The 24,777-nt window shown below is 49.3% G+C and overlaps 2 protein-coding genes and 1 long non-coding RNA gene across 4 annotated transcripts; 1 reads left to right on the plus strand and 2 right to left on the minus strand.

Annotated features, from left to right (window-relative positions):
* Positions 1-106: 106 nt before the first annotated feature.
* TOR1A (torsin family 1 member A) lies at positions 107-11,900 on the minus strand. Its single transcript, XM_003940009.4, has 5 exons — positions 11,661-11,900; positions 10,669-10,934; positions 6,720-6,895; positions 6,495-6,622; positions 107-1,340 (listed from the first exon to the last, which is right to left on the minus strand). The coding sequence occupies exons 1-5, from the start codon at positions 11,836-11,838 to the stop codon at positions 1,090-1,092; spliced, it is 999 nt and encodes a 332-aa protein (XP_003940058.1). The 5' UTR covers positions 11,839-11,900; the 3' UTR covers positions 107-1,089.
* LOC141583788 (uncharacterized) lies at positions 11,900-15,206 on the plus strand. The gene is made up of 3 exons (XR_012516684.1): positions 11,900-12,014; positions 12,906-12,995; positions 13,470-15,206. It is a non-coding gene; the product is annotated as an uncharacterized LOC141583788 (long non-coding RNA).
* A 20-nt stretch (positions 15,207-15,226) lies between these two features.
* On the minus strand, positions 15,227-24,688 carry C2H9orf78 (chromosome 2 C9orf78 homolog). 2 transcript variants are annotated; one of them, XM_039475172.2, is made up of 9 exons: positions 24,518-24,688; positions 24,082-24,141; positions 22,735-22,786; positions 22,527-22,597; positions 19,999-20,076; positions 18,972-19,169; positions 17,338-17,474; positions 17,134-17,232; positions 15,227-15,890 (listed from the first exon to the last, which is right to left on the minus strand). In XM_039475172.2, the coding sequence occupies exons 1-9, from the start codon at positions 24,598-24,600 to the stop codon at positions 15,799-15,801; spliced, it is 870 nt and encodes a 289-aa protein (XP_039331106.1). In that variant the 5' UTR covers positions 24,601-24,688; the 3' UTR covers positions 15,227-15,798. The 2 variants fall into 2 exon arrangements, with proteins under 2 accessions (XP_039331106.1, XP_039331107.1); XM_039475173.2 differs by lacking the exon at positions 24,082-24,141.
* Between the last annotated feature and the right edge of the window lie 89 nt (positions 24,689-24,777).

Genomic DNA, 24,777 nt, shown 5'->3' on the forward strand with positions numbered 1-24,777 from the left:
AGCCCTGTGTGAGACTTCGTTTCATTCCAACCTGGATTGACCTGCTAGGTCTTCACTGGCAGCCTCACCTCATAAGGCCTACACTCTTCAAAAATACAGTCACCAATGACCCACGCAACATTTTATTGTAAAACGGTAGCCATTTGCATTTATAAATAAAGACACAGTTCTCAGCATCCTCAGAAGGAGCAGCTAAGCTTTCTAGGTTTTGAGGATTCCAATTGAACATAACAAAATATGATAAATTAAGATTTAATATGGCAAAATTCACATAATTTAGAATCCAGCAGAGAGCAGATGTGGCTCATTCAGGAATGGATAGTGAAGGGCCACCTTCTGCAACACGAGTGACTGGGAAGTGACAAGCTGCAAATGCTTTTCTAACAATTGTTGACAATGTTGCCAAGATCATTCCCACCGCACCCACTGTTGTGAAGGTTAAAACCCTTGGTGAGGCCATTTCAGCTTTCTCTGCAGTGCCTAAAGGCCTCCTCTTACCTACTTGTCCTTCATCTAAACACTTCATGGCCCCTGGCAGCGCCTGCTGGGACCATCCTGTGCTCCAGCCACATCCCCAGCGATGCCCTCCTGTGGAACCCATGCCATGCACGTGCGCCTGGGCTCATTTGCAGTAAAGATACAGCACAGTATATGTTATGGACGGGAACTTAAAAAACACACACAAGGCCAACAACTCAGAATCTGAGCAGTCTCTCACAATGTTAAAAACCATTTTAAATAAAGTTATCACATTTTCAGTAAAACTTACTCATCCTTCCTTGAAACAGAAACACTTGGAATTAAAACATAATTTTTAAAAAATCATGAGCCCTGCGATGAGTGTGCTGGGAGCTGGCGCCTTCCTTCTCTGAGGGCTCGGGAGGCCGCCTGTCTTCGCCCATGGTCCCAAGGTGGCCTGCAGGCACCAGGGATGGAAACCATGTCTGGAGAATTCCTGTCACATCAAACAGGAAACATTCACTTGAGTCCTCCTCAGGGAAAGGAGCAGGGGGCAGAGGCACTGGAAGGACTGAGTGTGGAGGTTCCTCTCCAACTCCAGGCAGTGACTCTCGCTGTCATTCATGGCTGTCAATCATCGTAGTAATAATCTAACTTGGTGAACACAGTTTTGCAGCCTTTATCCGAGAAAACTCTCTCCTCTTTGGGGAAAAATGTCATCTCCTCAGCCACTCTGCTTACAATGTCTTCATCAATGTCATAGCCTCGGGACTGCATTTCGACTCTGATACACATTTTTAGGTGTTTGTATTCCAGGGGGAGGAAGGGAACAAAATAATCGATGAGGTTCCGGTCAATTAAGCTGCTGTGCCAGAAGCCACCTGGGAAGAAAAAAACAAGGTGTTGTTCATCCACATCCACATCCACCCGCCCGCCCTGTGCATTTTTCCTGGGCTGGCTCACCCACCCTACCCACACACATCTACTGGGGGTCACCCACCTATACACTCACCCTCCCAGCCGTCCCACACTTGTCTTCTGGGGGTCACCCACCCTCCCATCCATTCCACACACATCTACTGGGTGTGCCCTCTCCCTTGTGAAGCTCCGGATCCAATCAGGAGCAGATCTTAACAGGCACCTGCACACTGAGATGCTTCTGTGACAGAGTGGAAAGGGACACCCTCTTTACACTGCATCTGGGGAAGGCCCCCCAAGGTGTGACTTAGAGATCGGAGGTGGGAAAGAAGGTCACGAGCCCAGGGTGCTGGGCCCAGGAATAAGCAGAGATGTGGAGTGGGGAAGGCAGAGTTCCACAGAAAGCAGAAGCAGGAAGAGTTCCAGGAAGGACTCTACCAGCCACACCCCCTTACTTGGGAAAATTTTGACTCTCCTGGAGTTTCAACAGCTGGACCAGCAACAGGGTAGAAGCCTGCTGCCGCTGCCACAGTGCCCAACCCCTAGAGAGCATGTGGGCACCAAGACTAGCTGCGGGAGTGCTGAGCCCACACTGGGCTCTCCATGAAGGCCTGGCCTCGGCCGTGTTTTCTCCCGAGTGAGGACAGGCTCTGCACCTGCCCGGTCTACTACTCCTGCGCTCCTGGAACTCCTGACCCAGGACGCCCACTCCCAGCCCCAGATGACACACACACACACTGCATGGTCCACCAGCCCATGAGTGTCTTCCCGTGAGCTGTTTCCCTTCTGCTCTGCCAGGTAATTTCGGGGCTCAGTCCCCAACCCAAGCTCCTCCTCAATCACTGGGTTAATGCTTTTCATGCCCAACAGTGCTTTGCACACAACTGGTGCTCAATAACTGTGTGGCCGACTCGATAGAGTGGAGTCCGTGGCCAGGGAAGGAACAGAACCAGCCACTGAACAGGAACAAGGGGCGGTCTTGCTATTGTGACTCACGTGGGAGGCTCGTTCTCGGAGGCCTGCTCTGTGCCACGCATGCCCTGGGCCTGGGGACACAGCTGAGGGCAGCTGGCCCTCACGGCTTGACCACTCTAGGGCAGGAGACACCTGACAATTGTGCTAGGAAACAATCTCAGATGGTGCTGGGAGCGGCGAATGCCACACAGAACAGACACGAGGGCGGGAGGTGAGGGCCAGGTGCTCCTGCGAAGCCGGGCTGGGCAGGACCTCAGGGCAGTGCCCAAACAACTACGACCCAGCCACACGGAGCGGGGAGTGTCGGCAGAACAGGTGACCTCAGGCAGCCCTGAGACGTTACAAGCATCTCCTGAGGACTCCCAGGTTTGCCCTCCTAGCCTGAAGGCCGGAGCTCCGCCACTCTGCTCTGATGCCCCAGATGCCATTGCTCACCAAGCTCATCCATCCTTCTTGCTGTCACTTCCTGTCAATAGCAGGGCCACCCTTCCCATCACTCAAGCCAGGTCCTTGGTTCTTCTCTCATTCCCATGTACAATTCTGCAGGTAGTCTTACAGGTTCTACCTTCAGCACACATCCAGAACCCGACCGTGTCTCCACCACCGCTTCCGTGCTCAGCTCCCTGCCCCTGGGACTGTGGGTCTGTCCTCCACCCAGTGGCCAGCAAGGTCCTGTGAAGGCCCCGTCAGATCACAGCACTGCCTGCCCCGGACCCTGCTGCCTCTCTCTTCCACTTCGAATAAAAACCAAGGCTCACATGGCCCACAAGGCTTTCCACGGTCCATATCTCCACCCCAAATCTCACCTCTTCTATCACCTCCTGTTCCCCTCCTGTTTATTCTGGACCAGTCATAGTGACCCAAGCACAGGCCCCCTCAGACCCCTGGAGGTGCTGCTGGCTCTGGGGAATGCTTTCCCTCAGACATCCACTTGGCTCACGGCCCCAGGTCAGCCCAAATGCCACCCTCAAAGTGAGCTTTCCCTGACCACTCTATTAAAGTAGAGCCCAGCCTTACCCTGTACCCCAAAGCCTTTCTTGATTTTTTTCCCCTCTGAGCCCTAAGGAGAAAGATATTTATGTTTATGTGTGTCCATGTGTGATGTGTGCATATGTACTGCATGTATATACACACATGAACACATTAAATACATAAACATATGTATCCCCCACCATCTGATACTCTCTCTTTTCTCTTTCTTCTCATTTCTTTCTTTCTTTTTTATTTTTTTTTGACAGAGTCTTGCTGTGTAGGCAAGCTGGGGTGCAATGGCATGGTCTCACCTCACTGCAGCCTTCACCTCCCAGGTTCAAGCGATTCTCCTACCTTGGCCTCCTGAGTAGCTGGGATTACAGGCACTCGCCACCACACCCTGCTAATTTTTGTATTTTTTTTTTTTTTTTTTTTTTTGAGACGGAGTTTCGCTCTTGTTACCCAGGCTGGAGTGCAATGACATGACCTTGGCTCACCGCAACCTCCGCCTCCCGGGTTCAGGCAATTCTCCTGCCTCAGCCTCCTGAGTAGCTGGGATTACAGGATTACAGGCACGGGCCACCACGCCCAGCTAATTTTTTGTATTTTTAGTAGAGACGGGGTTTCACCATGTTGACTAGGATGGTCTCGATCTCTTGACCTAGTGATCTGCCCGCCTCAGCCTCCCAAAGTGCTGGAATTATAGGCGTGAGCCACTGCGCCTGGCTACTTTTTGTATTTTTCTTAGAGACGCGGTTACAACGTGTTGGCCCAGGCTGATCTTGAACTCCTGACCTCATGATCCGCCTGCCTTGACTTCCCAAAGTGCTGGAATTACAGGCATGAGCCACTGCACCTGGCCCATTTTCTTTCTTTCTTATCACTAGGATGTAAGATCTATAAGGGCAAGAATTTCTTTTATTTTCTCTGAGATGGACTCTTACTTTTGTTGCCCAGGCTGGAGTGCAATGGCACAATCTCAGCTCACTGCATCCTCTGCCTCCCAGGTTCAAGCGATTCTCCAGCCTTAGCCTCCCGAGTAGCTGGGATTACAGGCATGTGCCACCATGCCGGACTAATTTTTGTATTTTTAGTAGAGATGGGGTTTCTCCATGTTGGTCAGGCTGTTCTTGAACTCCCAACCTCAGGTGATCCACACACTTTGGCCTCCCAAAGTGCTGGGATTACAGGTGTGAGCCACTGCACCTGGCCTAAGGGCAAGAATTCCCGCGTTTGTTCATGGCTATCCCCAGTCCTAGGTACGATTCCTGGAACCTACCAGATTCTCCACATACGTTTGCCGAATGAGTGTTCAGCCATCTACCCGACGCCACAGTCAGTCTGTGGGCCAGGGCTGCCCGACTCTCAAGTCTGCACTCCTGAATGCCCTGTAACCTCCACTGTGTGGGTTCTAGGTCACTGGCCTCATCCACCTCAGCATTAGGCTACGGTTTCTGCTGCATGTGTGCATGTTTTTTGGCAAGCCAAGAAACTGTCCAGCATGTTACAAAATACTTGTCTTGCCTCAGTAGTACTCCGCTTGCACAAACTGACATAGAGTGCCCCATGCTGTTCACTAACTGTAGTATGAACTTCCTGGCAAGTCTGTTTCAAATGTGCCCTTCTGTTCTGTCATCTCCAGAACCTGAGGAGCAAAGACTTGAATAGCCCTGTACAACTCACAAGTCTCAGCTAGTGAGTCAGCCTCCATCAAGCTGGCTTTACACCTCCCTGGGTTCAAGGTCAAAGGTCTAAGATTCCCAGGCTGCCTGGCCTTGGGCAAGCTGCCATATATCTTTGAGTCTCAGTCTACCCTACAAGATATGGGGAAGACTGAGTGAAATCCACAGGCACAGTGTTTCACACGGCACCCAGTACAAAGTAAGGGTCCGGCCATGACTTGGCTGTTGCCCTTGGGCAATGCAGAGAAAGGGAGTAACTAACAGGTCATCCCTCCCCTTGCGCTGCCCACGGCAGCCTTCCTTGCTCAACCACTGGCTGTTTCTTCTACAAAGAAAATCATGTAGCTAAAGGCCGGGCGTGGTGGCTCAAGCCTGTAATCCCAGCACTTTGGGAGGCCGAGGCGGGTGGATCACTAGGTCGAGAGATCGAGACCATCCTGGTCAACATGGTGAAACCCCGTCTCTACTAAAAATACAAAAAACTAGCTGGGCATGGTGGCGTGTGCCTGTAATCCCAGCTACTCAGGAGGCTGAGGCAGGAGAATTGCCTGAACCCAGGAGGCGGAGGTTGTGGTGAGCCGAGATTGCGCCATTGCACTCCAGCCTGGGTAACGAGAGCAAAACTCCGTCTCAAAAAAAAAAAAAGGGAGTGGGGAACTAATCTTCAAGATCTCAATGATCAGTAATTTTCCTCATTACTTAAAATAGCAGGCCAGGTGTGGTAGCCCATGCCTGTAATTCCAGCACTTTGGGAGGCTGAGACGGGAGGATAACCTGAGTCCAGGAAGTCAAGACCAGCCTGGGCAACACAGGAAGACCCCGTCTCTACAAAAAGAGAGACAGCAGCACAAGCCTGTGGGTCCACTTACGTGGGTGGCTAAGGCTGGAGGTTTGCTTGAGCCTAAGAGGTCAAGACTCCAGTGAGCTGAGATCACACCATTGCACTCCAGCCTGAGTGACAGACCAAGATCCTGTCTCAAAAGATAAGCTGGGCGCAGTGGCTCAAGCCTATAATCCCAGCACTTTGGGAGGCCAAGGCAGGCAGATCACCTGAGGTCGAGAGTTCAAGACCAGCATGGCCAACATGATAAAACCCCGTTTCTACTAAAAATATAAATATTAGCAGGGTATGGTGGTATGCACCTGTAATCCCAGCTAAAAGGGAGACTGAGGCACAAGAATTGCTTGAACACGGAAGCCAGAGGTTGCAGTGAGCCGAGATCATGCCACTGCACTCCAGTCTGGGCAACAGTGAAACTGTCTCCAAAAAAATAAAAATAAAACAGCACTTTTCAAACATCAGTGTTCATTAAAGTTACCTGGAGTTTGTCAACAAAGATTCCCCTCGTGAGTTCTGACTCGGAAGGGAACTGAGAATCGACATTTCTACCCAGCTCCCGGGTGATGGTGACGGTGATCCTAGCACTTTCACAATTAGGGTGCAGGATTAGGAACCAGATGGAACTGGTGGTGGACAGCCCTACTCACTGTTTTTGTTATTGAAAACCGACACAGACAAGGCGTGTTCAATGTCTTTGAGCTTGATGTCTTCCCTCTGCTTTCCACTCCTCCAGAAATCTAAAGCCACATCTGTGATCCTTTCTGCTCCAGCATTGCTGCAAAACAGTTCCAGTGGGTAAGGACGGGGTTTTCTCCCAGAGCTCAGAGGCTCAGGCTCGGGGCCCATCCATCATGTCCTAGACCTGACCTTACCTGAGAAATATGAAGATGGCTTTCTGGTAGGAGACTCCATCTACCAGGTCGTAGTAGTCAAGGAAAGGCTTGATGGCATCTATGAGACCTGCATGCATCTTATCCATTTCATCGAATATGAAGATGGACCTCGCACAGGCGCTCACGTTGCCTCGAATCCACAACTGTAACTGGTCCTGAAGAAGAGGAAAAAGCCAACAAAAAGTTCTCAGCCAGGGCCATTGGGCAGCTCCTTCTACCACTGATAGCCACAGCTTCACTTACAGACCACTGTGCCCTCAGCACCAAGAACTTCACGTGTGCAAAATCTTCTCTGTTTCTAACATCCCCATGGAGTGGGCACTCTCATACGCATTTCACAGATGAGGAAACTGAGGCACAGAGAAAGCTATTCCACTTGCCCAAGACTGTAAAATGAGTACGTGGCAGAGCTGGGACCTGAACGCAGTCCTGCCTGACACCAAAGCCTGACACTTTGATTCCTGCGCTGCAAGACACCACATGGATGCTGAGAGCTGCGGCTCTTTTGTCACCAAAGAGGTCATGTGGGATGTCAGGAGGATACTGATCTTTATTTAAAAAGGGGGTGGGGCTGGGCGTGGTGGCTCACACCTGTAATCCCAGAACTTCTGGAGGCTGAGGCAGGTGGATCAGTTGAGGTCAGGGGTTCGAGACCAGCCTGGCCAACATGGTAAAAGCCCCTCTATTAAAAATACAAAAATTAGCTGGGCATGGTGGCAGGCACCTGTAATCCCAGGTACTCCAGAGGCTGAGGCTTGAGAATCGCTTAAACCCAGGAGGCAGAGGTTGTAGTGAGCCGAGATTGCCGCGCTGCACTGCAGCCTGGGTGACAGAGCAAGACTCCATCTCAGAAAATGAAAATAAAAAATACATAAAATAAACAAGGATTCACTCAGACCTGTTAAGCTCCAGCAGCCAAGCTTTTCCCACTCTGGTGACCTAATTTATACGTGATAATAGGAAACATGTACTGAGCACTCACTATGGGCATGGCAATATTCTAAGCGCTGTTCATTCATATACATATATATATATATATATATATATATATTTTTTTTTTTTTTTTCTAAAAAACAGGGTTTCACCATGTTGGTCAGGCTGGTCTTGAACTCCCAACCCCAGGTGATCCACCCGCCTTGTCCTCCAAAGTGCTTAGATTACAGGCGTGAGCCACCGCGCCCAGCCCATATATATATTTTTTGAGACAGAGTCTCACTCTGTTGCCCAGGCTGGAGTGCAGTGGTGTGATCTTGGCTCACTGCAACCTCCGCCTCCCAGGTTCAAGTGATTCCCTTCCCTCAGCCTCCTGAGTAGCTGTGATTACAAGCAGCTGCCACCACACCCAACTAATTTTTCTATTTTTGTAGAGATGGGGTTTCACCATGTTGGCCAGGCTGGTCTTGAACTCTTGACCTCAAATGATCCCCCTGCCTTGGCCTCACAAAGTGCTGGAATTACAAGCATGAGCCACCATACCTGGCCTGTTCATTAAACATTCTACTGCGACCTCCTAAAATCCATCACAGTAGTTACTGTTGTGCTCCTTTTACAAATGAGGAAACTGAGGCACAAACAAGTGAAGTAACTTGCCCAAAGACACAGTTATTCTTAGTGAAGCCTCAGTTCTAAGATGACCAACTCATCCTGATTTGTCTAGAACGGTTCCTGTTTGTTTGGGACAGGACCTCACTGTCGCCCAGGCCAGAGTGCAGTCGCTCTGTGCTCACTGCAGCCTCAACCTGCCAGGTTCAAGCCATCCTTCTGCCTCAGTCCCCCTGGGACTACAGGTGCGTGCCACCACGCCTGAATAGATTTTCTGGATTTTTTTAGTAGAGATGGGGTTTTACCATGTTGCCCAAGCTGGTCTAGAACTCCTGAGCTCAAGTCATAAGCCTGTTTCAGCTTCCCATAGTGCTAGAATTATAGGGGTGAGCCACCACATCCGTAGAACATTCCCATTTTAGTACAGAACCACTGAACAGTGGGGTGACACACCTGCTCACCCAGACAGAAGGGAAAAATGTGTCTGGGCGCAGTGGCTCATGCCTGTAATCCCAGCACTTTCGGAGGCTGAGACAGGCAGATCACCTGAGGTTAGGAATGCGAGACCAGCCTGACCAACATGGAGAAACCTCATCTCTACTTAAAAATACAAAATTAGCCGGGCATGACGGTGCATGCCTGTAATCCCAGCTACTCAGGAGGCTGAGGCAGGAGAATCACTAGAACCCAGGAGGCGGAGGTTGTGGTGAGCCTAGATTGCGCCACTGCACTCCAGCCTGAGTAACAAGAGTGAGACTCAATATTAAAAAAAAAAAAAAAAAAAAAAGAGAAAAAGAAAAATGTGTCCACACTTTTCCTATGAAGAGTCAGGGATAAATAACTGATTGCAGCCGGGTGCAGTGGCTCATGCCTATAATCCCAGCACTTTGGGAGGCCGAGGCAGGTGGATCACCTGAGGTCAGGAGTTCAGGACCAGCCTGGCCAACATGGTGAAACCCCATCTCTACTAAAAATACAAAAATTATCTGAGTATGGTGGTAGGCGCCAGTAATCCCAGCTACTTGAGGCTGAGGCAGAAAAGCTTGAACGCAGGAGGCAGAGTTTTTGGTGAGCCAAGATCGCACCACTGCACTCCAACCTGAACAACACAAGATCTCAGTCTCAAATAAAATAAATTAAAAACTGATTGTTTTGCCCATCTTGCAGGTCTGTTACAAGGATCATAAGGCAACAGTTAACATCTGTTTGTAACATGCACCAGGCACATGTTACACACTTGACAGAACTCCCTAGATTGTTACAAACAATGCTTTAAGTCAGAACCTATGTCTCGGATCAGGCAACTTTCCCAAGACTATGGAGCTAGGAAAGTTAAGACTCAAATCCAGGCGTGTCTGCTGCCAAAGCCCAAGCTGCTAATCAGTGAGTTCAACCATAAAAGCAGTTTGCGGCTGGGTGAGGTAGCTCACGCCTATAATCCTAGCATTCTGGGAGGCTGAGGTGAGCGGATCACTTGAGGTCAAGAGTTCAAGACCAGCCTGGCCAACATGGGGAAACTCTGTCTCTACTAAAAATACAAATATTAGCTGGGTGTGGTGGTGCACATCTGTAGTCACAGCTACTTGGAAGGATAAGGCAGGAGAATTACCTAAACCCAGAAGGCGGAGGTTGCAGTGAGTCAAGATGGCATCACTGCACTCCAGCCTGGACAACAGAGTGAGACCCTGTCTCAAAGAAAAAAAAAAGCAGTTTGGAGGCAGTAGGTTCTTTCAACAAACTTAGGACTTGCTACATGTTTCCTCTTTCACAAAATAAATGAGATGTGTCTGGGCATGGTGGTTCATGCCTGTAATCCCAGCGCTTTGAGAGGCCGAGGCGGGCAGATCACGTGAGGTCAGGAGTTCGAGGCCACACTGGTCAACTTGCCAAAACTCCATCTCCACTAAAAATACAAAAATTAGCTGGGTATGGTGGCACATTCCTGTAATCCCAGCTACTCAGGAGGCTGAGGTAAGAGAATTGCTTCAACCGGGAGGTGGAGGTTGCAATGAGCTGAGATCACCCCACTGCACTCCAGCCTGGGCGACAAGAATGAAACTCCGTTTCACGCCCAAAAAAAGAAAACAAAAAGAAAGAAAAGGAGTGAGAGGTGATGATCTCTAAGATGGATCTGATCACGTCCGCCTCTAAAATTCCATGACCGTACATACTCACTGGACCTGTTTCCAAAACCCACCACAATGTAGCTTTGATGGTGTTAACTGCAAACTCTCTGTAATTTCTACACCTTTCAAAAGGGGAACTGAGACGTGAACCATTTTCAGGACTCATTCATTTCAACACAGAATTCCCAAATCTCATCCCACAACAAAGAGATCCCAAACTCCACGACATCCAGGAAAGGGTCCCAAACTTCCATCCTTGCCTTGTACAAGGTGATGTTTGAGGCATGTGGAAAGTGCAGTGTGGCCACAAACAGGTGGACATAGTCACTGTTGAGACCACCCTCGTAAATATTCTCCGCGATGATCTTGCTGACGAAATTTTTGCCGGTGCCCGTCCACCCATGCAGGGAAAGGGTGAGAGGTTTCTTGGGCTTTGGGTTGTTTATGAAACCAAATACAGCATTTAAGATGATTTTCTTTGCAAGATGCTGTCCAAAGAGCTTGTTGTCCAGATCCTTCTGCAGCGCTGGAAAGACAAAGGCAATCAGGAGTGGGGAAGAAACAGTGGCAAAATGTAGCCACATCTACAGCTCGTGAGAAAGCCAGCAGAGCCGCCTAGGCGCTCAAGCACCTTGGGAAACCTCGAGTACTGTACTGCGGGCTGTAAGCTCCTGGCCCAGTGGGGACGGCGGTCCAGGGAGCTCTCCCTTTGCTGGTCCTGTCTATTCTAAAGCCCGGGCCCGGTTCCTTCCCGAAAAGCGCCTCGGTGCCAATGCCACAGCCACCAGTTTGCACCCCTAACTCCCGCGCTGCTCCTCCCACCCCAAGGCAGAGCGAGGAAAGGAAGCAGTTCGGCCGCTCCTGCCGGCCCCGGAAGAGTCCTCACCACCCTCCCTGTCTCCCGCTAGGCTAGAAAAGAGGCAGAACCCTCTTCAGAGGGAGGTTACCACCGGATCCCGCCGTGCCCAGCTTGGCGCAATCTGCAGCCCGGCCCCTCAGGTCACCGACTGAAGTCCGGCCCGTCTGTGGTCGTGGCCAAGGAGCCAGGCCTCACCCTGCAGGCGGGCCGCTCGGCTTCCGGGGTTCGGCCCCCGTGGACGCAGCTCTGCCCAGGCCCGGCCGTCCTGGGATTTGACCCCGATCCCGGCCTGGCCCTAGTGCCATCCCCCATCCCCCAGCCTCCATCCCCCGGTCCCGGCCTGGCCCTAGTGCCATCGCCCAGCCCCAGCCTCCAGCCCCCTCCCCATCCTACCCTCCCGGCTGAGGCTCCGCTTCTGGCCGCAGCACTCGGCGAAGAGGCAGTAGAGACGCGGGTAGATGTAGCCGGTGAGGACGCCGGCCAGGGCCAGTCCCAGGCTGATGGGCTCCACCGCCTGCACCACGGACGGCGCCAGCAGCAGCAGGCCCAGCGCGGCCCGGCCCAGCTTCATACCCGGACCCGCGCCGCCCTGCGCGTTCTGGCGCTAACCGCGCACTAGTGCCGCCGCCAGACCCGCGCTTCCGGTTCCTCCTGCGGCGGAGGCCATCTTTCTTCAGGGCAGCCCTCCTACCGACCCCGGCGGCCGCCATCTTTGTTCGGGACAAAGCCTTGTTTTGCTTCCGGAAGGTCTGTTCTGCACAGCCCCTGTCGGCCACGTGTTTTTGTTTGTTTGAAGTAATCGACGTTATTTTTGCGGGCGTGGTGGCTCATGCCTGTAATCCCAGCCCTTTGGGAGGCTGAGGCGGGTGGATCACCTGAGATCAGGAATTCCAGACCAGCCTGACCAACATGGTGAAACCACGTCTCTACTAAAGATATAAAAGTAGCCGGTGTGGTGGTGTGCATCTGTAGTTCCAGCCACTGGGGAGGCTGATGCATAAGAATCGCTTGAACCTGGGAGGCGGAGGTTGCAGTGAGCTGAGATTGCACCACTGCATTCCAGCCTGGGTGACAGAGTGAGTCTCTGTTCCCTCCCCGCCAAAAAAGTAATGGACTTTAGTTTTTAGAACAGTTTTGCAGAATAATTGAGAAAATAGTACAGAGTTCCCATGTGCCACCCCTCCCTGCAATTTCCCGTTATTAAAATCTTAAATTAGGCCGGGCACGGTGGCTCAAGCCTGTAATCCCAGCACTTTGGGAGGCCGAGGAGGGTGAATCACGACGTCAAGAGATCGAGACCATCCTGGTCAACATGGTGAAACCCCGTCTCTACTGAAAATGCAAAAAATTAGCTGGGCATGGTGGCGCGTGCCTGTAATCCCAGCTACTCAGGAGGCTGAGGCAGGAGAATTGCCTGAACCCAGGAGGCGGAGGTTGCGGTGAGCCGAGATCGCGCCATTGCACTCCAGCCTGGGCAACAAGAGTGAAACTCCGTCTCAGAAAAAAAAAAAAAAAAAAATCCTAAATTGTTAGTGTGCTACATTTGTTACAATTAATGAAGCACTGTTGTTATGTTAACTAAAGTGTACAGTTTATTCGGATTTCCTTCCTTTTACTGAATGCCTTTTTCCGCTCCAGGTTTCTGTTGAAAAACCCGCGCTTTGAATGAAGAGACCTTCCAAACAGGCTTTGTGTGAGCAACGTGGCTGTTTATTCACCTGGGTGCAGGTGGGCTAAGGCCGAAAAGGGCATTAGCAAAGGGCAGTGGGATAGAAGTTGGTTTTATAGGTTTGGGTTGTTTTTGAGGGGGTCGGGGGTGTGCAGAGTAAGTTCAGTTACAGTGGTGGGGGGTAGGGGCAAGGGAGTATACATGACCACAAGTTCAGTTACAATGGCAGGGTTGGGTGAGAGGTATTTACATTATCATAAGAACAGTTAAGATGGCAGGGTTGGGTGAGGGGCTTGTCCGGGGAAGCTCTGCTGCGGGGCGATCAGGGACAATGGCGAACGCAGGCTGCGGGTGGGAGGAATCAGCCAAGGCGAGCAGGACTTGAGACTTTCAGACTCCAGGCTTGCATATGGAGACCTGGCAGTTTCCGTTCAGGATACCACATTACATTTAGTTGTCATGTCTTAGACTCTTGTTAGTGGCAGTGTCTCAGCCTTTTATTTTTATTTATTTATTTTTAATCTGTATTGCAGTGGTGTGGTCTCAGCTCACTGTAACCTCCGGCTCCCAGGTTCAAGTGATTCTCCTGCCTCAGCCTCCGGAGTAGCTGGGATTACCGACACACACCACCATGCCCGGCTAAGTTTTGGATTTTTAGTAGATGCGGGGTTTCATCATGTTCACCAGGCTGGTCTTGATCTCCTGACCTCGTGATCCACTCACCTTGGTCTCCCAAAGGGCTGGGATTACAGGTGTGAGCCACCGTGTCTGGCCTCTGCCTTTTATTTTTGATGACCTTGACAGTTTGAGGAGTACTGGCCAAATCTTTGGTAGGCTGGCCCTCTATTGGAATCTGATGTTTTTCTCAGGATTCAACTAGTGTTACGGGGTTTTGGAAGGACAATCACAGAGGTAAAGTGCTATGCTCAACTTATCCTACCAAGGGAGGGTTCTTACCGTCAACATTACTTATCACTGTTGGCGCTGACTTGATCACTTGACTGGCGTAGTGTTTGTCAAGTCTCCCCACTGTACGCTTACTCTTCTCCCCTCCCCTCTATTCTGTACTCTTTGGAAGGACATCCCCCATGTGTGGGAAGAGATGGCCAGGGGCAGACCTGTGTTACTTACAGTTAAATGATTGCAAGCTTGCTTTGCTTTTTATACACTGAGATTTGCGCCATGGATCACATCCAAACTATGGTGCAGTTAAAATAAAAGTGAGATCAAGCGGTAACAGGAGGCCTGTGGTAAAGACCATCTGAGAGCGCCCTAGAACCCCGGAACACTGCGGTGTGGCTGCAGAGCAGGAAAAACTGCTTTGGTCACACATATCTTCCCAACATAGAGTTTGTTTAAGGATCTTGTAAAGGGAGCTTATGCAAAACACTCTGGGAAGGAAATGCAACATCTGCTCTTAAGACTCGGGAGGGTCTTCGCAGATGGGTGCTAGTAAGGCCGGAAAGCCTTGTAAGGCAGAGACACCAGAACGCCACAGGCTGTATGTTCTCAGAATATGGAGCAATTCCAATTGCTCTGTGTCCACAATGCTGGGGAGATAAAAGCCTCTTGATGCATTGGGTGTGGTCAGACCTTATGGTGCCTTATCTGCTGCACCTCTCTTGCCAAAACACCTGGATAGACAATGGGTGGTAAAGTCTGTGTCCTTAGTTAGCATGCTGTTGAATGCTGCAGACATGTGCCCTTCCTCCAGCTGTCTTCCTCAACCCCCCTCCCCACAACCTGCAATATTAACAAGATACCTCATAAAAGCACTTGGAGCCCAGAGCTCGATGCCAACACAGATCACCCCATGAGAGTGCGTTGGACCCCTGCTTTAAAATTCTATCCTTGTGTCTTTATTTCTCATTCCCTTGTCACTGCCGGGACACGGGGCACCCACGCACAGGGTTGGGCTGGTTCCCAACATCACAGATGAGAGAACTGAGGCCAAGAGTGAAAAGGATCTGTCCAAGGCTACAATTAGTAAGCCGTGAGCTGGGCTCAGATCTGACTCCTGGGCCAAACCACTGTAACCACAATTCTTGCTCTAGCCCCCCAGAAGTCAGCCGATCTGCTCTGTCCTCTTCCAGACCCATGTGGATGCCTCAGGAAAAATGAGGGCGTATGTAAGAAGCTACTTGACAGTTAGCAGGTTGCCGCATGTCCATGACTTTTGAAATGAATGAGAAAATCCGTCTTGGTAATTCAGCTTGACATTTGCACTACACAAACCCTGAGCTTTGACAACATTCCCTGACGTTCTTATGAGGAAACACAATACAAACAGTAAGGTTGGACTCATTTTGTATTTAATAATTAAATTCTAATAGTAATAAGAAACATAGTTTTTGCTTTTTCTTTTTTAATGAAAACAAGTAATTTTGTAAAGGTCAGAAAACACCAGTATCCTTCTCATCTCATCCTAGATTTTTCTGTCAGCTGGACCCACTGTAATCAATGGAGGCAGCATTTCTGACCCCATCCCAGATATGTGAAAGCAGAAGACATGATGCATATATAATGATAATGAAAGCACAATCTAAAGGGTATTATCACACCCTGAACACAGTTTCTTCCTGACCCAGAGCAAGTATTAAGAGAAAGTCAATATATTTAAAAACAAGATTTAATAATGCTCACAAGAATAAGAGTTTGCCCCCAGGTGGAAAATTACATACGGTTTTGTTTCCAAAAGTTATAAATTTCGTGCTTGAAAAATCCAGCAGGTAAGCAGAAGGACTAATAGAGTCTGTTTCCAGAACTGTCTGCTGGCAAATGAGCACGCTGTGTCCAGGAAGCCATTTCTCAAGAGGGGGTGTAGGGAGAGGAAAGCAATATTTACAACCCACTCTGCACAGCTCAGTACCTCCTATTCATCTTCTTGAACTTCTCATAATGATAGTCATCAGTTGCCTTCTCGTTAGCAGGACGCTTACGGTTAGGAGGGGACCCTGAGAAGGAAAGAACAGGAAAGGTGGTTTGCTCTACTGGAGCCCACGGCTGGACTTGACTCCACGCAGGGAAGGACAACTGCTTGTTTCCTTCCCCACAGGAGCCCCAGCGCCTAACCCAGTGAACAGAGTAGGACCTCAGTAGATACCTTTATTCTTTTTTTTTTTTTTTGGAGACCGAGTCTTGCCCTGTTGCCCAGGCTAGAGTGGAATGGCACGATCTCAGCTCACCGCAACCTCCACCTCCCAGGTTCAAGTGATTCTCCTGCCTCAGCCTCCCGAGTAGCTGGGATTACAAGCACCTGCCACCATGCCCGGCTGATTTTTATAGTTTTAGTAGCGACGCGGTCTCACCACGTTGGCCAGGCTGGTCTCAAACTTCTGACATCAGGTGATCTGCCTGCCTCAGTCTCCCAAAGTGTTGGGATTACAGGCGTGAGCCACTGCGCCAGGCTGATACTTTTTTTTTTTTGAGACGGAGTCTTGCTCTGTTGCCCAGGTTGGAGTGCAGTGGCGCAATGGAGTGCAGTGAAACTGAAGCCTCAGTCTCCCGGGTTCAAGCAATTCTCCTGCTTCAGCCTTACAAGTAGCTGGGATTACAGGCATGTGCCACCATAGTTGGCTAATTTTTTTTATTTTTAGTAGAGATGGGGTTTCACTATGTTGGCCAAGCTGGTCTTGAACTCCTGACCTCAGGTGACCCACCCACCTCAGCCTCCCAAAGTGCTGGGATTATAGGTGTGAGCCACTGCGCCCGGCCGATACCTTTTTTTCCTTTTTTTAAAAAAAGATGTGGTCTCACTCTGTCACCCAGGCTGCAGTGCAGTGGTCCAATCATAGTTCACTGCAGACTTGAACTCTTAAGTCTCAAGTGATCCTCCTACCCTAGCTTCCCCAGCAGCTGAGACTACAAGTGTATGCTGCCGCACCCAGCTATGAGTAGCTTTTAATTTATTTGTCCTTATTGAAATTTTCTAACTTCTTGAGTCTCTGCTGTGCTTGAGAATATGAGACAGTATGCTTGATAGCAAATTCTCAGAGCAATCCTAAGAGGTAGGTTCTATTAGGATTCCCATTTTATAGATGAGGAAACTGAGGCTTAGAAAGGGGAAGGCACATAGTCATGGGCCAGATGCCTCAGCTCCAATGCCAAGTTCTGCCCTGCCCCCGCTGCACCCTGCCTCCATGGGCCCCCCACAGCACTGAGCACTCCAGGCAGCCCTGATGTCTTTGCTGCACTCACGCTCAGGCTCTGGCTTCTCCGTGTCGCCTACTCTCAAGGGCCGGGCTTTGGGCTCTTCTTTGTTTCTCCGTATGGGCGCGTTGAGCTCCTCATGATAAACTGAACCAAACGAGACCAGGGGACACGTCAGACAGAACATGAGGTTCCTAGGGAACTCAACCCAAACGGGAGCGGGGGCAAGACTGCTCTCCCCGAGGGGCTTACATCTGTTGTGCTGCACGTAATTCACAGCCATGTTGGTAGGCACGAAGGAGGTCTCGCTGTCTTTCTTCTTGTTCTGCTGCTCTGCCAGCAGACGGGCCTTGGCATCCTCCGTGGAAATGATATTTTTTATTTTAGCACTATAGGGAGAAAGAAAACCACACCACTTGTAAGATCATAGAAATAAGCATTGAGGCTGGCACCCCAGCCACATGGTAAGAAAATCATGTGTCCTGGGGCACAGCTCTCCAGTTTACCAAGCGCACCTGTAGTCCCATTCTTTTTTTTTTTTTTTTTTTTTTTTTTTTTTTTGAGACGGAGTTTCGCTCTTGTTACCCAGGCTGGAGTGCAATGGCGTGATCTCGGCTCACCGCAACCTCCACCTCCTGGGTTCAGGCAATTCTCCTGCCTCAGCCTCCTGAGTAGCTGGGATTACAGGCACGCGCCACCATGCCCAGCTAATTTATTGTATTTTTTTTAGTAGAGACGGGGTTTCACCATGTTGACCAGGATGGTCTCGATCTCTTGACCTCGTGATCCACCCGCCTTGGCCTCCCAAAGTGCTGGGATTACAGGCTGAGCCGCCGCACCCGGCCTGTCATCCCATTCTCACACCATCAGAGAACCAGAGTTACTCTGCTCTTCTGATCAAGAGCAAATTGAGCTTCAGAGGAGTAAAATGCCTTAGGAATTTTGGGTAAAGATCACTTTACCTCTATGATCTTCCTTCCAAAACCCCGCAACACTAGTCTCATCCTGAGAAAAACGTCAAATTCCAATAGAGGGCCAGCCTACCAAAGATTTGGTTGGGACTCCTCAAACCATCAAGGTCATCAAAAACTTTTTCTGGCTCAAAGTTTGCCAGGCCAGAAAAGAGCCCAGAAGCCTCCCAGCTTTTGATTGTACTAAAAGATGATTCTGACAATTGCACTTCTCCCATGACAATCCCCTTTTAAAGTAGGTATTTTGTAGTTAAAACGAAAGAAGGATCATGGAGAAAAGGGATGGATGAGCCTTTAACATGGCTCCTGCTAGAAGAAAACAGGAGAATAAAGGGCCGGATCCAGCGGAACAGCTGTCAACAGAGGCTAAAGAATCACGTTTGCTTTCAGCAGTCAGGGACCCTTACTACTCTGACCAAGCCTTCGGCGAAACTTCTAACAACCACCTGCCAGAGACACTCTCGTTTGTATTTGTAGGATTCTAAGGACACAGATAAGAACATGGGGTTTCACTACATTGCCCAGGATAGTCTTGAACTCCTGGGCTCAAATGATCCTCCCACCTTGGCCTCCCAAAGAGCTAGGATAACAGGCACAAGTCACCATGTCTAGCCTTTTTTTTTTTTTTAAGACAGGATCTTGCTCTGTCACCCAGACTGGTGTGCAGTGGTTCAATCATGGCTCACTGTAGCCTCAACTCCGAGCTCAAGTGAGAGCCCAGCTAATTTTTAAATATTTTTATAGAGACAGGGGTCTTGCCATGTTTCTTAGGCTGGTCTCTAGCTCCTGGCCTCGTGTGATCCTCCTGCCTTGGCCTCCCAAGTGCTGGGATTATAGGCATGAGCCACCACACCTGTCCCCCATAACTTTTAACTGGAAAGCCTGTGTCTTCTGTCTAGGGGGTCTGAAACATACTCGATGCCCAGGTCCACCTCAGGAATGCCACTCAGCATCTGGTTGGAAAGCATCTCCTCAGTTTTCTTTGCTGAGGAAACGCGGATATTTTCTGGAAGTTCATAAAGACAGTCCTCTGCATTCTTTGGCTTCACTTTCTGCTCCTCGTGTTCCACGATTCCTTTCCTCTTCTTTAGCTCTGTCTCAATGTACTTCATCCTGAAGTAGAAACCCACACGCATCAGGGAGGGGTGGGAAACACATACCAGGTGCCCTCTAAATAACTGGTCCCCAACACTGTCCCACAGACCAGTGACAGTCCATGGAGAAACAAGAAAAATAAATAAATAACCCGAGTTTTTTTTCATCAAGTTAGAAATCTTCCACTTAAAGGAGCACCAGCCTATGAGATTATGTCCTATTAATCTATTAGTGTTATGATGTATGAGATTCTTTGAAGACAGAAAGATGATAGTTGCCAATGCCTTGTTGGCAGAAATAAAAAGTGGGCAAGCCTATGTTTTCGCCTTGCAATGTTTTGGGGAAATATTACTAGTCATAGAACCACCTTTGGAAAGAACTTTTTTTGGGGGGAAGGAGATAAAGTTTCACTCTTGTTGCCCAGGCTGGAGTGCGCAATGGGGCAATCTCAGCTCACCACAACCTCCGCCTCCTGGGTTCAAGCAATTCTCCTGCCCTAGCATCCCAAGCAGCTGTGATTACAGGTGCCTGCCACAACACCTGGCTAATTTTGTTTTTAGTAGAGACGGGGTTTCTCCATGTTGGTCATGCTGGTCTCGAACTCCTGAACTCAGGTGATCTGCCTGCCTCGGCCTCCCAAAGTGCTGGGATTACAGGCATGAGCCACCATACCCAGCCTGAAAAGAACTTTTAAGAGGTTTTCAAGGTTCTTAAGCTGGGCGGTAGAAAGAGAGGGGCCAACTTAGACGTCTTCTAGAAAATTCTAGAAATGTCACCTGTGACTAAATATCTTGGACTGACTGGAGTCTAGCCCCAGTTGCTCACGGCCAAACAGACTGACACTTACATGTCTGCATCCTCATCCCTTCGGTTGGTTTCTGCGGAAAACGACGTCCCCAGGTGCAGGTCCTCCTCTTCACTGATCCTGAAGGGAGAGAACAATGAGGCAGAGCTTTCAAGTCACAAGTCAGTGAGGCTGAGTCTTGCGTTCTATGAAAACAAAGACACAACAGGAATTTATATCATATTTATGGTTGGCAAAAGAAAACTTGCTATAGTATAACATGTAAATAAAAGAAACTCTAGAAATATATGCAAACAAATGGTTGGCTGCTATTGATACCTCCAAAGATTGAGTGGATAGTCATACTTACGTACCCATGGGGGATTGGTTCTAGCACCCCTCAAGGATACCAAAATCTGCGGCTAGTGAAGATCCTCATATAAAATAGTGTAACCTCTGCATCTAACCTATGCACATTCTCCCATCTACTTTAAATCATCTATAGATTATTTATAATACCTAATAAATTGTAAATGCTATATAGCTGTCACAAAATAAAAAAACACAGTGTACTTTTATTTTTTAAACTTTTGAATTATTTGAATGTATTATTTTTTGAGATGGCATTTTGCTCTTGTTGCCCAGGCTGTCGTGCAATAGCGTGACCTTGGCTCACTGCAACCTCTGGCTCCTGGATTCGAGTGATTCTCTTCCCTCAGCCTCCTGAGTAGCTGAAACTACAGGTGCATGCCACCTTGCCCAGCTAATTATTATTTTTTTAATAATTTTTTTTTTAAGATGGGGTTTTACCATATTGGTCAGGCTGGTCTTGAACTCCTGACCTCAGCTGATCTGCCCACCTCAGCCTCCCAAAGTGCTGGGATTACAGGTGTGAGCCACCGCGCCCATTTTTTTTTTTTTTTTTTTTAAAGATGGGGTTTCACCATGATGGCCAGGCTGTTCTTGAACTACTGACCTCAGGTGATCCACCCACCTCGGCATCCCAAAGTGCTAGGATTACAGGTGTGAGCCACCACACCTGGCCAATTTTTTATTTTTATTTTTTAAAGACGGGGTTTCACCATGTTGGTGAGGCTGGTCTTGAACTCCTGACCTCAGGTGATCCGCCCGCCTTGGCTTCCAAAGTGCTTGGATCACAGGCATGAGCCATTACACCTGGCCTCGCCCAGCTAATTTTTTGTATTTTTAGTAGAGACAAGGTTTCACCGTGTTGGCCAGGATAGTCTCAATCTCCTGACCTCATGATCCACCTGCCTCAGCCTCCCAAAGTGCTGGGATTACAGGCGTGAGCCACGGCGCTCGGCTGAATGTTTTGTTTGTTTGTTTGTTTGTTTGTTTGTTTGTTTATTTATTTATTTATTTATTTATTTATTTATTTTTGAGACGGAGTCTTGCTCTGTCACCCAGGCTGGAGTACAGTGGCGTGATCTGGGCTCACTGCAACCTCCGCCTCCTGAGTTCAAGCAATTCTACTGCCTCAGCCTCTCGAATAGGTGGGATTACAGGCGCCTGCCACCCCACTAACATATATATATTTATTTATGTATAAGTGTATATATATTTATAAGTATATATTAATATATAGGATATATATATAATATATATATATATTTTTTTTTTGGGGGGGACAAAGTCTTGCTCTGTTGCCCAGGCTGGAGTGCAGTGGCGCCATCTCAGCTCACAACCTCCATCTCCCGGGTTCAAGCTATTCTCCTGCCTCAGCCTCCCGAGTAGCTGGGACTACAGGTGCGCACCACCATACCCGGCTAATTTAGATACAGGGTTTCACCATATTGGCCAGGCTGGTCTTGAACACCTGACCTCATGATCCACCTACCTCAGCCTCCCAAAGAGCTGAGATTACAGGCATGAGCCACCATGCCTGGCTAATTTTTATATTTTTAATAGAGACAGGGTTTCACCATTTTGGCCAGACTGGTCTCAAACTCCCAACCTCAGGTAATCAGCCCACTTCAGTTCCCCAAAGTGCTGGCATTATAGGCTTGAGCCACTGCAGCTGGTCTGTATGTATTATTTTTGTAATTGTGTTTTTATATGAAACTCCCCCATGGGTTCACTTATTTTACTTTTTTGAGACAGGGTCTTTCTCTGGAGTGCAGTGGTGTGATCACAGTTCACTCAACCTCCCTGGCCCAAGCGACTCTCCCACTTTAGCTTCCTGAGTAGCTGGGACTACAGGTGAATGCCACCACACCCAGATTTTTTTTTTTTTTGTAGAGACAGGGGTCTCATTATGTTGCCCAGGCTGGTCTTGAACTCCGGGTCTCAAGCTATCATCCTGCCTCAGCCTCCCGAAGTGTTGGGATTACAGGCATGAGTCATCATGTCTACAATACACTTTTACAAAAGGAGTCTACCAACGGCTCTAGGTTAACTTTTAAAGAGTTTTTGCTTTCTTTTGTTTTGAAAGAACATACCCTTTGCAAAGCATAAAACCTGCTTCAAGATGTCCCACTAACACTGCTGCTACAGGCCCCAGCTCTCTGAGGGAACCCAGACCCAGGCAGCGGCTAAAGGTGAGTTTGTGTATCAGCCTGTCCTGCACTTACTTATCTTTGCCCCTTTCCTTCAGTTTCTTCATATCCACCATACCACCTGTCTTCATCTGAAAAGGATCATCCTGTGGAAAGCAAACACAGTGAAGAGGAAGCATCTAAATAAATGGTAGTGGAATATACTTTTTAAAAGCACAACCACTCACTGAGGAGCACTGCAGGGAGGGCGGCCATTAAACCCTGGGAAGACCCTGTAACTTACCACTAGAGTGGTCTCTTCCTGCACCTTCTCTCCCACCAGCAGGGCCACAGCACTGAGCAAAACCAAAAAAGGAGAGGGAGAGAGAGAAATGGCATCATTCAGAGATAAGCAAGAACCCTCTCAAGTTTGTGAATTGCAGCATTTGAGGGATTTGAGGGGTGGGCAGGCAAGCCAGCTGGAAGAGCCTATAAGCATAAAACAGGGCTCAACAATCACCACAGATGATGGAAGAAGGGTGGGCTGGTGGCAAAGCAGTGCACTTTCCCACAAGGCCATTTGGCATTATCTTGGCCCGGAAATCTCATGGAAAGTGCAGCTAAAGATATTAAAGAGAATATCCACTCCAGCCTTATTTGATAGTGAAAATTTACAAAATCACCTACCTGTCCCAAAATAGAGAATTTGTTAACAAATTATGATACACACGTCTGGTAGAATATTATGCAGCCATTAAAAAGGTTTTCTGAAAAATATTCCACAATATGGGTGAATGCCCACAATGTCATAATGAGTTGAAAAGAGCAGGGAATAAAAGTACTTAGAAAGTTGTTCACAATCTGAGAGAGTGAGAGAGAAAACAAATTGGAAAGAGTATTAAAATTAACACCAGTGCATTCTTGGGTGGTTTTGCAAGAAAAAAAATATGTTAACACTGGTTATTGGCCGGGCGCGGTGGCTCAAGCCTGTAATCCCAGCACTTTGGGAGGCCAAGGCGGGTGGATCACGAGGTCGAGAGATCGAGACCATCCTGGTCAACATGGTGAAACCCCGTCTCTACTAAAAATACAAAAAAATTAGCTGGGCATGGTGGCTCGTGCCTGTAATTCCAGCTACTCAGGAGGCTGAGGCAGGAGAATTGCCTGAACCCAGGAGGCGGAGGTTGCGGTGAGCCGAGATCGCGCCATTGCACTCCAGCCTGGGTAACAAGAGCGAAACTCCGTCTCAAAAAAAAAAAAAAAAAAAAAAAAAAAAAAAAAAAAAAAAACACTGGTTATTTCTGGATGGGAGAATTACAGGCGCTTTTTATTGTATTGACTATACTTTCCTAAATTATCCAAACTCTTAACGATCGATATGCATCTCACAATTAATTGGTTTTAATAAAAAATGCGAGTTAGTGACCTGTTTCTGTACCTCTGGAGCACACCCCAAGACTACACAGCTTAGGGCATATCCTGGTTAAACATTTGCAAAGAACGCTGTTCTCCTCTTTGGGCAGTGGAAGGTGTATACTGTGTCAAGAGAAAAACCTACGTCTCTGGAGATAGCTGTGACAGCGACCCCAGCGCGGGTGCGTCTGTCGTCCCCGCCTCCTCCTCCTCCTTCCCCTCCCCCCGTGGTACCCACCTCACCCCGTTGGGCCTCTTCCTCAAGTTCTGTACCTCTCTGGTCTCTTCCAGTTTTAATCTTAAAAAATAAAAAAAAGAATAAGAAGCAAAGCACAGGCTGAGTGACTCCCCGCGGAATCCAAAGCCAACAGAGCCAGCAAGGCACCTTCGAGGGCATCCCAGCCCGGCTGCTGAGCCACCACCACAGGGGTCCAGAGGACGACCTTGTGCCTAGACCCACCGGGAGTCAGAGCCACTGCGCATCCCAGAAGCATGTCGCCCAACTGTGCGGGCTTGGGGCGGCGGCCTCACTCCTTCAGCCTTAATTTCTGCGTCCGCAGAAGGAACAACAGCCCCGGCTCAGTTAACAATGTCAGCGAAGCGCCCGGCCGGTGGCGACTCCCCCAAGCAAGTCTATCTCCTCCAGGATCATAGGAGCCCCGCCCCAAACGCACCGAACCTCCTCTGAGTCCTGCTCATCTTCCTCTGACTCCGAGTCGCCCCGGCGGCGACGGAAAATCTTCCCGATGACCGGCATGTTGACAACGACCCAGCGGCCCAGCCGCCGCGCCGCCACACCGCGGCCCGGGCTGCTTCCGGCGCGCCGCAGCACTGTCAGAGCGCCAGCCCCCTGGCCCCGCCCCCAGCCGGGCGTTCCCCGCCCTCGGCACGTACCGCCGCGTGGCCACGCCCCCTCCCCCCTGGCGTCAGCCTC

Source organism: Saimiri boliviensis, chromosome 2 (assembly GCF_048565385.1).
Source record: "Saimiri boliviensis isolate mSaiBol1 chromosome 2, mSaiBol1.pri, whole genome shotgun sequence".
Classification (NCBI taxonomy): domain Eukaryota; kingdom Metazoa; phylum Chordata; class Mammalia; order Primates; family Cebidae; genus Saimiri; species Saimiri boliviensis.